A 14,151-nucleotide genomic window follows, 5' to 3' on the forward strand; every position below is an offset into this window, starting at 1 on the left:
TTTTTGTGTGTGTGTGTGTGTGTTACTGGTTCTACCTGTGCTCTCTTCTGTTAACTGGTATTTGAGTATAGCTTGTTTTTCTAGGTTCCTTATATGTGTGCTTTTCCTTTTGTTCAGCATGGAGGATTCTATCAAGTATTTTCTGTAGAGCTGGTTTTGTCTTCAAATACTCCTTTAACCTGCTTTTGTCATGGAATGTCTTTATTTCTCCATCTATTTGAATGGATAACTTTGCAGGATAAAGTAACCTTGGTTGACAGTTGTTATCTTTCAGAACTTGGAATATATCACTCCAAGCCCTTCTGGCTTTAAAAGTTTGTGTTGAATAATCTGCTGTAATCCTGATGGGCTTGCTTTTGTAGGTAACTTGATTTTTCTCTCTAACTGCTTTCAATATTTTTTCTTTGGTTTGTGTGTTTGGAAGTTTGATTATAATATGGCGAGGAGAGGTTCTTTCTGGGTTTTGTCTGGCTGGGGTTCTAAAGGCTTCCTGTAACTGTATTGGCACCTCTTTCCCAATTTGGGGGAAATTTTCCTCTATGATTTTGTTGAAGATGCCTACTATGCCTCTGGAGTGGAGTTCTTCTCCTTCTACTATGCCCTGAATTCTTATATTGGATCTTTTCATAGTGTCCCGAATATCTTGAAATTCCCAGTCATACTTTTCTATAAGTTTGTCTTTCTCTTTGTTGGACTGCATTAGGTCTGCCACCTGGTCTTCTAGCTTAGATATTCTGTCCTCTCCCTCATCCATCCTACTGGTGAGATTTTCTACAGAGTTTTTTATTTCATTAACTGTGTTCTTCATTGCTAGTAATTCTGACTGGTTTTTCTTTATTATTTCTATTTCCCTATTTATGTCTTGTATTACCTTCTTTATTTCATTAAATTGGTGTCCTGCCTCTTCTTTGATTCCTTTGATTTCCTCTTTGATTTCTTCTTTGATTGTTTTCATGTGTTCTTTGACCTCTTTGAACATATTTATAATTATTCTTTTGAATTCTTTCTCAGGCATTTCCTCTAACTCTTTCTTACTGGAGGACATTTCTGATGCATTAATACTTTTAGGTGGATTTATATCGTCTTGCTTTTTAGTGTTTCTTGTGTTATAATGTATATATTTTTGCATCTTGGATTAAGTTAATGCTTGGATTTTCTAGCTAGCTGTGTATTCTTAGCTGTATCAATTGATTTGATGTACTATATTTTCAGGGTAGGACCTTAAGGTATTAGGTGTGGCTCTTAAGACTCTCAGAGTATCTACAAAGATGTTCTTAGGGGTTGAGTTACCCTGCTATAGGAGTATTCAAGCAGGCTGAGTGGAATAAAATACAGGTAGATTCTAAAATTTAACTAAACACTGTACACATTCAATCAAAAACAGCCCCTAGTATGTATGCAAGAGTAGTTATTATAATGACCAGATCCTCTATCAACAAAGAGGTTTAGATTTCTGGTCTGTTGAGGGATCCAAGTCAGCTTGTGTCAAGTGAGACCCTTCCCTGGTGCAATCCCAGTTACCTTGGGTGATTTTGGTCTCAGTCAAGTTGCTGCCTGGGTCGTCGGGCTGCTGTTCTGATTTCTGGAGCTGGGCACTTGCTTTTCCTACGGGGCAAACTGAGCCGCTGCTGCTGCCTCTGCTGCTGCTGTAGCTGCCACTGCTGGAGCCACCACTGCTGCTGAAGCTGCTGCTGCTGTGTCCACTGCCGCTGTTCCCCCTGAAGCTGCTGCTGCGGGATCTGCCGCTGCTGCCGCTCCTGGGTCTGCTGCTGCTGGGGCCACTGGTACCGGTGCTGGAGCCGCTGATGTTGCTCCCGAGCTCTGCTCCTGCTTGGGTCCCGTTGTCAGCCCAAGTTGGCGTGGCCGTGCCCGGGCCGCTGCTCTGTTCGCTGGAGCTGGATTCAGGCAGTGGGGGAGGGGAGGGAGCCGCGGCTGCTCTGGTTGTCTCGCTGTTCCACGTGTTCTTCTACCTCACGGTCTGCTCCTCCATTGCTCACTGCCGCTCTCCCTTCACGTTTCCGAGTTGCGGAGAGCGCGGTGTGAGGGGAAAATCCCGCACCTGGCTTTTCCTGCAGCTCGAGCCGAGTCTGGCGGTTTTCTGCTGCGCCGCGGCCGCGGCAGTTGGCCGAGCTGCCGGAGCCGCTTTTCCCGCCTGTGCAGGCTCTGGATGCTCTATAACTCTTCTACTTCTCCTCTGCCGCTTCAATTTCCTATACACCTCACTTTTTAGTAAAAGTGTGTATTTTGCTGAGTTTTTTTGGTCTTTTTCCCCCCTAGGCTGCTTTGGCATGGTACCTACGCCGCCATCTTAACCGGAAGTCCCCAACCTTCTGGCTTTTAAAGCTTGTATTGAGTAATCTGCTGTTGTCCTGATGTGCATGCCTTTATATGTGATTTGACTTTTCTCTCTAACTGCTTTCAATATATTTTCTTTGGTTTGTGTGTTTATTAGTTCTATTATAATATGGTAATGAGAAGTTCTTTCCTGATGTTTTCTATTTGGCACTCTAAAGGCTTCCTGTATCTATATTGGCATATCTTTCCCTATTTGGGGGAAACTTTCTTCTTTGATTTTGTTGAAAATGCCTACTATACCTTTGGAGTGAAATTCTTTTCCTTCTACTATACCCTGAATTCTTATGCTTGATCTCTTCATAATGTCTCCAATATCTTGAAATTCCCATTCATACCTTCCTATTGGTTTGTCTTTCTCTTTGTTGAAGTATAGTAGATTTGCTGCCATGTCTTCTATCCTCTCTTTGATTCATTCTACTGGAAAGACTTTCTACAGAGTTGGGTCTTTTTGTTTTGTTTTGGTTTGTTGTTTTTGGTATTTTGAGGTATCTTGCTCTAGCCCAGGCTGACCTATAATTCACTATGTAGTCTCAGGGTGGACTCAAACTCATGGCCATCCTCTTACGTCTGCCTCCTAAGTGCTGGGATTAAAAGCGTGCCACCACACCTGGCATTCTACAAAGTTTTTCTATTTGACTTACTCTGTTTTGTATTTCTAGTACTTCTGACTGGTATTTTCTTCATTATTTCTATTTTCTTACACATGTCTTGTATTGACCTCCTTATTTCATTAAGTTGATTTCCTGTGTTCTCTTGGGATTTCTTTAGTTTGTTTTCTTCTTTCAGTCTGATTTCTTTGAACATAGATATAATCATTTTTATGAATACTTTGTCAGGCATTTCATCTAAGTCAGCCTCACTGGAAGTTATTTTTGATGGATTTATAATTTTTGGTGGAATTGTATTATCTTAATTTTTGTGTTTCTTGTATTATAATGTAGAAATTTTTGCATCTTGAGTTAATTTGATGCTTGGATTTTCTAATTATCTGCAGTATTCTTAGCTGTGTAAATCTGAATTTACATATCTTCAGGGCAGAAGCTTAAATTAAGGTGCCAGGTGTGGCTCTATTAATCCCAGAGTAACAGCAGAATTGACCTTAGGTATTGACTTTGCCCACTATGCAAGTATTCTACTAGGCTGAGTAGAGCAGATTACTGGAAAATTCTAAAATTCAACTGAGCAATATACATATTCAGTCAAAGCCAGCACAAAGTATTTATGCAAGAATGGAGATAATAAAGTCAAAGTCCCTAAGGGTGTTTGTTGCCCCACATCGTTAATCCTGCCAATTGGAAGGCTGAGATTTCTGGTCTGAAATGGATTCCAAATCAGCCTGGAACCTAGTGATACCTTGCCCCCAAGAATGACAGATGACAGAGATCCTATAAATCAGGAACCCTCAAAGGCAACAATAGTCAACACCAAAATACAGCTTATTTGGAATGGTAAAGCTGACAAGAGTACATCGGTCATATCTAACACGTAGCCTGTCCTGACATGGAAGATGAAATTAGCATTTCAGTGCAGGCTTATGTACCTGGCTTTGTGTAAGTAGGCCCTGTTACTGTTTGGGATAGAGTCCAATCTCACCTATGCTGAGTGCTGCTTGGGTTGATGGATCTGTTGCTGTGCTCTGCTCTGCTCTGCTGGATGCTATGTGGCTAAGGGGTGGTTTGTGGCACTGGCGGTTGGGGGAAGAGAGGCTGTGCAGGGTGTCTGGGGTTTTACCAGAGCTGCTCAGTTGGTCCTGTTTGTGTTCTCCTTTCATTGGTCCCTGCTGTCTTCTCCTTCAGGTTTTTTAACTGCAGAGAGGCTGGTGTGAGTAAAAATCCCTTCACCTGACTTCTGCTTCTGTAGCTCAAGCAGGACTAGGTGGCCACACAGACAGCGCCATGGCAGGAGCTGATTTCTGGCTGGTTGCTAGAAGCTCTGGGTCTGTCCTGCTTCTCTGCTGTGGTTGATAATTTCTTATATACCTTCACTTTTCAGTAGAAGGCTGTATTTTGCTCTTTTTATGCTTATCCTCCCCTCCCCCCCCCCACACACACACACATACTGCTTTGACATGGCTACTAAGCTACTATCTTTCCCAGAAGACAAAACAAATTAAAATAAAAATATTTTTAAATGATGTACTAATTTTTCTGGCAGAGGAAATATCAAGAAGAAAGCCAGCATTCAGGCTGTGTCACGGTTACTGGTCACTGCTATTAACCACATCTAAAATGAGAGAGAGCAACAGTGAGAGCAAAAAGTCGTGAAAATTGTGCCATATGCCCATCAAAATGAGTTTAAAGTTGCAAACAAAGGTGGAGTTGAGGAAGCAGCTATATTTGTTAGAGAAAAACCTCCTTTACAGAACTAGGAAAATAGGAATGGTGCCCTGAGGACAAGACTACATCTTCAGAAGACTTCATTATGTGAAAATCCAAATTCATTTGACAGGAAACAGCTTATACTGAGAATGACACTGAAGGACTTCTCTGCTCAAAATCAACTACCTATTGAAGTGTCTCCCCAGAGTCAACCTGAAAGGTGTGCAGAGGCTGTGGCATCAGTGGTCCAAAGAAGACTGGCTACATCTCAATTTGGCAGCAGAACTTTGAAGCATTCTCCAGAAATTGTTTACTATTTGTATAACCTTTGGGAGGGGCTTGTGAATCTTTAAATTTCAGGAACCTCCTTAGTCTTATGAACCTCCTTTCTCTCTCCAAGATAGAGTGTTTCAATTCAGAGAAAATAGCTACACAACAGTCATTTCTACTTCTCTTACATTCTTTCTTCCCCCTTCCCTGACCCTTGAAGGGGGGAATTATGAATATATATAATTTCATTTATAGCTGAGCATTGTGCCACTATACCATAGCAATAGTCATTTATTCTCAGCAGCTATTATTGCCCACTACAAAAAGGGAACAGTTTCCCTGCGAGTCATCATGCTGGTAATAGCAATAATCTGCAGCTCATGGTCATTTAGGAACATGTGCTGGCCTGGCCCATCATGATCATGCAGCCCCACTCAGAAGGCCTGAAAGCAGAAGGATCATGGATGACCCAAAAGCAGCTACATCACTGTAAAGTCTGTCTGATCATAGGTGACAGTCTCATGGAAGGTGCATCATGAAATTCAGTTTTAATTCAGTGGGTATTAATTTATTACTATTGTTCATTTTGTGATTAGATTTTCCCAGTTTTAAACTGTCTCCTATGTCCTTTGGTCATGCTCCCATCATTCTTTGAATCCTTCCTTTATGCCTTTAATGCTTTGGAATCAACCCTCTGTTCAAGGCACAATGGCAAAATTTAATACAGAATGATATTTAAGCTGGGTGTGGTAGTGCACGCCTTCAGTCCCAGCACTTGAGAGGCAGAAGTAGGAGGATTGCCTGAGTTTGAGGTCATCCTGGGCTACAGACCCTACCTCAGAAAAGGAAGGAAGGAAGGAGGGAGGGAGAGAGGCTGGGCTTTAGAAGCTTATTGAGTCCTAGATGGTGATCTTTCTTCATTGCTTTTAGTTTCTCTTATGAATAGAACAAGGAAACAGATGGATGTATGTTCATGTGTGCATGCACACACACACATCTACTTCTATATGTCTATTTAAAGTCATGAATTCATGCCAGTACCTCCAACCATAGACCATTACAACTGAATTTGCTCTAGACTTACCTGTGTAAGCCGTTCTCCCACTGGGTCAGGGTGGAACAAGCCTATAATCCCAGCACTCAGGAGAAGGACCAGGAAGATTAGGACTTTGAGGTGATCCTTGGCTTCATAGTGAGTTTAATGGTTTAAAACCAGACTGGGCTACATGAGAGAGAACCTATCTCAAAAGCAGTAATACCATATTAAAAACTCCCTCATCTAACAACAACAAAAAAATCCCTCAATTTTATTGCCCTCAGTATTATTTACTCTAACTTCTGTATGATCAATCAACCTCCCAACCACATAGGCTGCCTCCTTTACCTCAACCCATAGCTCCTGACCACAGCATCTATGCCAATAACACCAACTGAACCACAAACTAGCCAAGCCCTCAGGTTCTGCTCTACTGGCTAACCTTTGCCCCATGTGCATCTACTGAATTCTAAACTGGGCAGAATGCCAGTTAAATTGAACTTGGAAAGGCATTAAAAATTCTGGAGATAAGGGAAAAAATGAAAAAGAAAACGTAATGAAAGAAATAAGATAAAAAGAAGAAAATGAAAGCTATTGCACATAAAACAGATGTGTGGCATTTGGGACAAATGTGTGACACCTGCTTTATACAATGGTCCAAGGTTACATGAGACCCAGTCCTAACCCTCAGGAAACTTGCAACTATCCAAAGAGAACTTGTATATAGTAAAAGAAAATAGCATTCTAGCTGGGCATAGTAGCTCACACATTTTATCCCAGAAGACAAGGTAGGAAGATTGCTGTAAATTAGAGGTTAGCGTATGCTAGAATGAGACCTAGCCTCCCCGCCCCCCAGAAAAATACCCTAAAAAATAAAATACTATTCTAAGCTCACAAATGGTGGGTTATCAAGAGAAAATGAATTCTATCTGTGTAGATCATGGACACATAGAGTACTGCCTGCGAGAGTTGGGCTGTGTCCTAACAAAGAAGCCCTTTAAACAGGCTCCTAAAAGTATTCTGAAATAATTTACTAGTGTTAACAATCTCCAATTATTCCTTTTGAAAGACATTAGGTATATACCTAGTTAATAGTTTTTGGTTTTTTTGTTCGTTTTTATGTTTGTTTTGGTTTTTCAAGGTAGGGTCTCACTGTAGCTCATGCTGACCTGGAATTCACTATGTAGTCTCAGGGTGCACTTGAACTCACAGTGATCCTCCTACCTCTGCCTCCCAAGTGCTGGGATTAAAGCTATGCACCACCATGCCTGGTCCCTAGTTAATGGTTTTTATTTTCAAATTGTAGGTGAAGAATCTGCTTGTTTTGGAACAAAAGGAGTTCTGGCTGCTGGTGACCGACATCACCCTGCAGATGAGGGACGAGAGCAACCCCCACCTTCCCAAAACCCTGCCTGTCCGTGTGACCCCCTCCTGTGTGCTAGGCCCAGAAGTTCTGGAAGCTCTTGTCATGACTGCACCTCATAGCATCCTCTTTAGGGATGCCCTCCAAGACCAAGGTGTGCTTGCTTCTCTTGACTGATTGGTGGAACCTTCACAGAGCCTAGCATAGACATGGTCTGTGGGGTAGAGAGGCCTACTTTACCAGCCTTGGGATTTCATGGCCACCTGTCAAAGCAAGCACCCAAAGGTGTGGTAGGCCCTGGGGAAACAGTATTGGCCACACCGTGACTGTTGGCAGCACCCTGTATTACTGTGAAAGCTACCTAAAATTGTAGCCTAAATGGTTCTTCTTAAAATAAACCTACTTCTAGAACATAATAGTCATATGGGCTTTAAGTCAGATATGCTGGCACATGCCTATATTCACAGAACTCTGGTGGTTGAGGCAGGAGGATCATGAAGTTAAGGCCATGCTGGGCTACCCAGAGAGATTCTGTCTCTAAAAATAAAAAAAGAAATGCAGTCTTTAGACCAGTCAGACCTTTTCCAGGGCTCAAACTAAAGTCTTGCACAAACCACTTTTTTATCTTTTAAAAAAAAATTTATTGAGATACCAAAATTTGAGTGTAGCGTTTGTGTACTTTTCCGTCTTAGGTCACTGGAAACTTTGAGGTGTACTTCCACATAGAATTTATGTGCTGGACATGCCTGGCATTGGGAACAGAAGACCCCTATCTGTGTCCTTCCTCCTGCACAGAGACTGGTGGGAGAATTGGCACTCTTCTTAAATGCTTCAGTAATGTGAAATGTCTCTATCAGCAGGTCACATTATTTGTGTTGAACGGACAGTCCTCCTGCCTATCTTGCGTGCATCCTCTGGTTTTGTCCCCTGTGAACTGACTGACCCAATAATGCTGGATGAACTGGACTCCTTCACACCTGTCAACTCCATTTGCAGCGTCCAAGGTGGGTGGCCCTTTCACTGTAAATGGGATTTCTATTCTCTTAAATGTGATCCTATTTCATAATTATACTCAGCAAGTTTTATTGAGTGCCTACTATGTTCCAGACATGAAATACACAGGAACAAAATGAGAAGAGGGTGTTTCCATTTGGACTGAGTCTGTATAAGAAGACATGAAATGAGAAATACACAAACAGAACTCCAACCTTTCAGTTGTCCCAGCTTCTGATAATGGGACTCTCACCTTATTGGCAAGATCAGGGAAAGCCCCCTAAAGATTGGATCCTTTTGATGAAATCTGGGAGTTTGCTGCATGAGGGATATCACAAGGGACAGGACATACAAAGGTAGCCAATAAGAGAGAGTTGGCAATAGGTGCCCTTGAGCAAGTGGGATTTGCATACACAAGGAGAAGACCCTGTAAAATAATGTAAGGAAATTGGCCTTGAAAATCAGAGGGCCATGGCCTGGTCTTCATCCCTGTAAATGAAGGAACCAGAAAGGCAGTGGTGGCAATGGTGGAGAATTTATGGCAAGCACCCACGGTGTGGTAGGCCCAGCTAAGAGAAACAGATATAGTTAGGAGGGAAATTGATGGGATAGGTAAGTTAGGCCAAGAGGAAGCAGAGGATGGACATAGGGATAGGACATATGCAGCTACCTATAAATGTCCAGCTCAGGCAAAAAGGCCCTTCATGCTGCTGAATCAGAGAATCAGAGGAAACTCTGAGGAGACTGTCTTTCTGCAGGTCTCCAGTGTTTTGACACAATAGAAGATCCCTGGAAACATAATGCCTGTCCAGAGTGATAGACATGCATCCACTGCAGGAGTTTCCCTGGTGCAAAGTAGCCCTTGTGGTTTGGATATAAAATGTTCCCACGAGCTTCTGTGTTTCAATACTAGGTCCCCAGCTGGTGGCACAGTTTGGAAAAGTTATGAAACCTTTAGGAAGTGGAACCTTGCTGAAGGAAGTGGGTTGCTGGGGTCAGACCTTGCCTCACTTCCTGTCACTCTCACTTCACACCTCTGGCTTAGATTTGACCAACCAGCCTACTACGCCTTGCCCACCATCATGGATGATATCCTCTCAAAACATAAACCTAAAAAAAAAACAGTTTCCTTTATGAGGGTCAGGGGCAGAATATGGTGGTTTGATTCAGGTGTCCCCCATTAACTTAGGTGTTCTGAATGCTGTGTTCCCAGCTGATGTAGATTTGGGAATTAATGCCTACAGGAGGCAGTATATTGTTGGGGGTAGGCTGTTGGGTGTTATAGCCTGTTCCCCCTTGCTAGTGTTTGGCACATTCTCCTGTTGCTATTGTCCACCTTATGTTTGCCAGGGGGGTGATGTCTACCCACTTCTCATGCCATGGTTTTCCCCTGCCCTCATGGAGCTTCCCGTCATGCCTGTAAGCCAAAATAAATCCTTAAAAAAAAAAAAGTTTCCTTCTTTAAGTTGTTTCTGGTCAGGTATTTTGTCCCAGCAACAAGAAAGTAACTAATACAGCCCTCTTAAACACACTGCTCCTCCACCAGTGAACACATAGGATGTCCCTGTGGTTTTCAAATTTTAAACAAGGCTATAATACATTCTTGGATCATAGTTCTGATAAAAGAAGTATTTCAGTAGTTTAGGGTTTCTATTTTCTTTTATTTTATTGTTAGCTTTTAGTTTCTTTGCAGTGCTCAAGGCCTTGCTTATAATATGCAAGCACTCTACCATTAACTACATCCCCAGCCCTCATATGCTTTTTAAAAACTAGTATAATAGGAATATGTGATGACATCAAAATAAAAGCGAGACTGATTGAGAGGGGGAGGGGATATGATGGAGAGTGGAGTTGTGAAGGGGAAATTGGAGGGGGGGGGGAGAATTACCATGATTTGTCTGTAATCATGAAGTTGTCAATAATAAAAAAAATTTCAAAAAGTTATTGTGGGGCTGGAGAGATGACTTAGCAATTAAGGTGCTTGCATGTGAAGCCTAAGACCCAGGTTTGATTCCCCAGTACCCACATAAGCCAGATGCACAAGGTGGTACATGCATCTGGAGAGGCCCTGGAACACCCATTCTCATTCCCCATCCCCCATTCACACATACACACACACGCACACATAAACATACATACATAAAGTACAAATTTATTGACATATAATTTACATGTCACATAGTTCACTTGTTTAAATTGTTTTTAGTATACTCAAGAAATTGTGGAAGCATCACTACTGGTTAACTTTGGAATAACAACAAAGATATTCCCCCATGCTGGTGTTAGGAAATCATCAGTCTGCTTTCTGCTTTTATGAATTTGCTTGTTCTGGGTTCTTTTCTTTTCTTTCTTTTTTTGTTTTTTCAAGGTAGGGTCTCATTCTAGCTCAGGCTGACCTGGAATTCACTCTGTATTCTCAGTGTGGCCTTGAACTCACTGTGATCCTCCTACCTCTGCCTCCCAAGTGCTGGGATTAAAGGCATGTGCTACCACGCCTGGCTCTTTTCTTTTCTTTTTTATTTTTATTTTATTTTATTTTATTAATTTTTAAATTTTTATTAACATTTTCTTTTCTTATCTTTCTTTTTTCTTTTTTAGACAGGATATTATGTAGGCCTGGCTGGCCTTGAACTTGTCATGAGTACAGGTTGGCCTTAAACTCCTTATCTTTTTATCTCCACCTCCTGAGTTACTTTCTTTTAAAAGATTTATTTTTATTTATTTATTACAGAATGAGAGAGGAGAGAGAGAATGGGCACACCAGGGCCTCCAGCCATTGCAAACAAACTCCAGACACATGTGCCACCTTGTCTATCTGGCCTACGTGGGACCTGGAGAATCAAACCTTGAGCCCTTAGGCTTTGCAAGCAAGTGCCTTAACTGCTAAGCCATCTCTTCAGCCCCTGGCTTACTTTTAACTTTTTGCAAACTGCCAAAATATATTCCCAACTGGCTGCACTATGGGTTTGCATATCCTAAATTTCTAAATGTCTCTACAGAAAATATATAAAAAGTCAAACTCCTATGCCCTTCATGCTTGCAAAGCAAATGTTCTTAGCCATCTCCCCTGCCCCCGGACCTCGGTATTTTTAAATGTATTTTATGGCCCAGTATGTGATCTTTTGGGGTGAATATTCCATATGAGCTTGGAAAAGAATGTGTGTTCTGCTGTTGTTACATGAGAAGCTCAATCCTGTTGATTGATGGAGCTGGCAGTTCAATTAATTCATGCTTCCTCCTGCTGGATCTGTCAGTCACTGATGCAGGAATGCTGGTCTCTATCTCTCCTGCAGGTTCTGTTCATTTCATCATGTATTTTGTTGTTCTGTTAGGAATATACACATTAACGAATTGACTGTATTGTCCTTATTTAATGGCCATTTTTAGCCCCAGTAATTTTCAATGCTCTGAAGTCTTCTCTACCTGAAACTAAAATGGCTACTTCAGCTTTCTCTTGCCGGCTTTTTAGTATGTTAGCTTGGTATATTTTGTTCCATCATGTTATGTTTAATCTGTCTGTGTCTTTATATATAATAGAGGTTTCTTATAAACAACATGTAGTTGGTTCTTTTTTTGTCTGCTAATGTCTGTCTTTTAACTTATATACTGTGATTATTCACATTTAAAGTGATTGACAGTTGAATTAATAGTGAGCATATTTATAAGTATTTTTTGCTCTTGAATCAGTTTTCATCCTATTTTGCCTTCTCTCATTTGAAGTAAGCATTTAATTTTATTTTTATATTTTACATTTAATTTTATTATTTAATTTAATATTATTTCCCTTTTCTGTCAGTATCTTAACTGTTTAAAATTTAAATTAGATCTGGGCATGGTGGTGCACACCTTTAATCCCAGCACTCAGGACGCAGAGGTAGGAGGATCACCATGAATTTGAGGCCACCCTGAGAGTATATAGTGAATTCCAGGTCAGCCTGGGCTAGAGTGAGGACAGTACCTTGGAAAACCAAAAAAATAAAATTAGACAAGTAAATTAAAAAGAGACAACAAAGCAAAAGAGGGACCTGTTGGGAAAAAGAAGGGGCTTTGTGGAAGGAAAATAGGGAGGGGGCCAAGAGAAGTCAATTGTAGGGGATTATGATCAAAGTGCATTATATACATGCAAAGAAAATATTAATAAAACAGGAGAAAAATTAAAATCTTTAAACAATTTTCTAGTAGTTTCCCCAAAGTATTAACACTTCCTTCTCTTAGGCCTTATAACATGACTACCATTCCTTAACTTGCCAAAGAGATATGTCACTGAACACATTATTGTCATCATTTTAAACAGTATGTCAATAATAAGAAAAGTGAAATATTTTGTTTTACTTCCTTCCATAATTCTTTTTTTTTTTAATTAACTTATTTATTTGAGAGTGACAGGAAGAGAAAGAGGCAGACAGAGAGAGAGAGAATGGGCGCGCCAGGGCCTCCAGCCACTGCAATCGAACTCCAGACGCGTGCGCCCACTTGTGCATCTGGCTAACGTGGGTCCTGGGGAATCGAGCCTCAAACCGGGGTCCCCAGGCTTCATAGGCAAGCGCTTAACCGCTAAGCAATCTCTCCAGCCCCCTTCTGTAATTCTTTTTTGCCATGTAGATCCAAGCTTTTGACATATTTTCCTCCCATCTCTTCATTCTTAAGTATCCTTCCATGGAGGTCACCTCTGCTCCCAGGCCTGCTTGGTAGCTGCCCAAAATGTAAGCTCACTGTTGTCACAGCTGGGACTCTGCCAGATCCTCTGATAACAACCAGCTAATTGGGCATTCAGAGAAAACAAAGCCCCAGCTTGCAAAGTAGCAAAGATTGGCACCTCGTGCCATGCAGGAATGAGTGCAGTAAGGCAGTGCTGGGGCAGAGGTGGCCTCTTCCTGCCCAAAGCCAGGGTCTTTACTGCCCTATGACTAGAAGCAGCCCTTTTCTCAGCCTATTTTCCTCGTTTTGTCCCACCATTCCCTGGCTTGGGGGCTCTGAGTGATGACCTGATTAGGTCTGGCCTCTTCACATCTACAGGAAGTTCCTACGGGGGGGTTGAGCAATGCTGCTGAGTCTTCTGAGTGAGGCTGACAGCCAATAGCATTTCTCAGAGCAGGACTCAAACGGACATTCGGGTGCTCTCAGAGCACTGCTTCTGCAGTGCACCCACCACAGTCAGAGACCCGGTGCACCACTTAGCACACTCGATGCAGTTGGAGCCAGAATTAGAAGAAGCTTCCTGGGACATCTTTCCTTGGGTGGAATAATGTGGTGGCATTTTCTTCTCTCCCTCTCACTACTTACACTTCTTTATGCATTGCTCACAGAGGCTGGAGAACTCTGACATCACTGTGACTGTCCAGCACACATTTCTGCCCTGTTCCTCCCAGGGAAGGAAGCGGTGGCAATTCCTGCACTCAGATTTGTGCCTCTAGAGAGAAGGAAAAAGCACTTAAAGCAGGAAAACTGGAGTACAGAGTTTTATTTATTTGTTTGTATGTGTTCTGTGTGTATTTGTGTATTTGGGTTTTTGGGTTTTGTTTTGTTTTTTGAAGCATAGTCCTATTGTAGCTCAGGCTGACCTGGAACTCATGGCTATCCTATGTCAGCCTCCAGAGTGCTGGTGTTAAAAGCTTGAGGTACCACTCCACAGTCAAAGCCAGGGTTTGAATAAATTCGAAAGATTTTTTTTTTTTTTTTCGCTTTTCAAGGTAGGGCCTCACTGTAGCCCAGGCTGACCTGGAGTTCACTATGTGGTCTCAGGGTGGCCTTGAATTCATAGTGATCCTCCTACCTCTGCCTCCCCAGTGCTGGGATTAAAGGATTGTTACCAAAAA

At 41.9% G+C, this 14,151-nt stretch overlaps 1 protein-coding gene across 7 annotated transcripts in view; it reads left to right on the forward strand.

Annotated features, from left to right (window-relative positions):
* Positions 1-14,151, forward strand: part of Spidr (scaffold protein involved in DNA repair) — a 453,987-nt gene that overhangs the window by 428,397 nt on the left and 11,439 nt on the right. For 3 of the 7 annotated variants that reach the window (XM_045143466.1, XM_045143468.1, XM_045143469.1), the window contains 2 exons: positions 7,286-7,496; positions 8,200-8,346. In XM_045143466.1, the coding sequence (XP_044999401.1) occupies positions 7,286-7,496; positions 8,200-8,346 (358 nt within the window). Of the gene's footprint in view, positions 1-7,285; positions 7,497-8,199; positions 8,347-8,449; positions 8,550-11,066; positions 11,120-14,151 lie in introns of those variants that run through there. The other 4 variants (XM_045143467.1, XM_045143472.1, XM_045143471.1 and 1 more) reach the window with 3 other exon arrangements.

Source organism: Jaculus jaculus, chromosome 2 (genome assembly GCF_020740685.1).
Source record: "Jaculus jaculus isolate mJacJac1 chromosome 2, mJacJac1.mat.Y.cur, whole genome shotgun sequence".
Taxonomy (NCBI): domain Eukaryota; kingdom Metazoa; phylum Chordata; class Mammalia; order Rodentia; family Dipodidae; genus Jaculus; species Jaculus jaculus.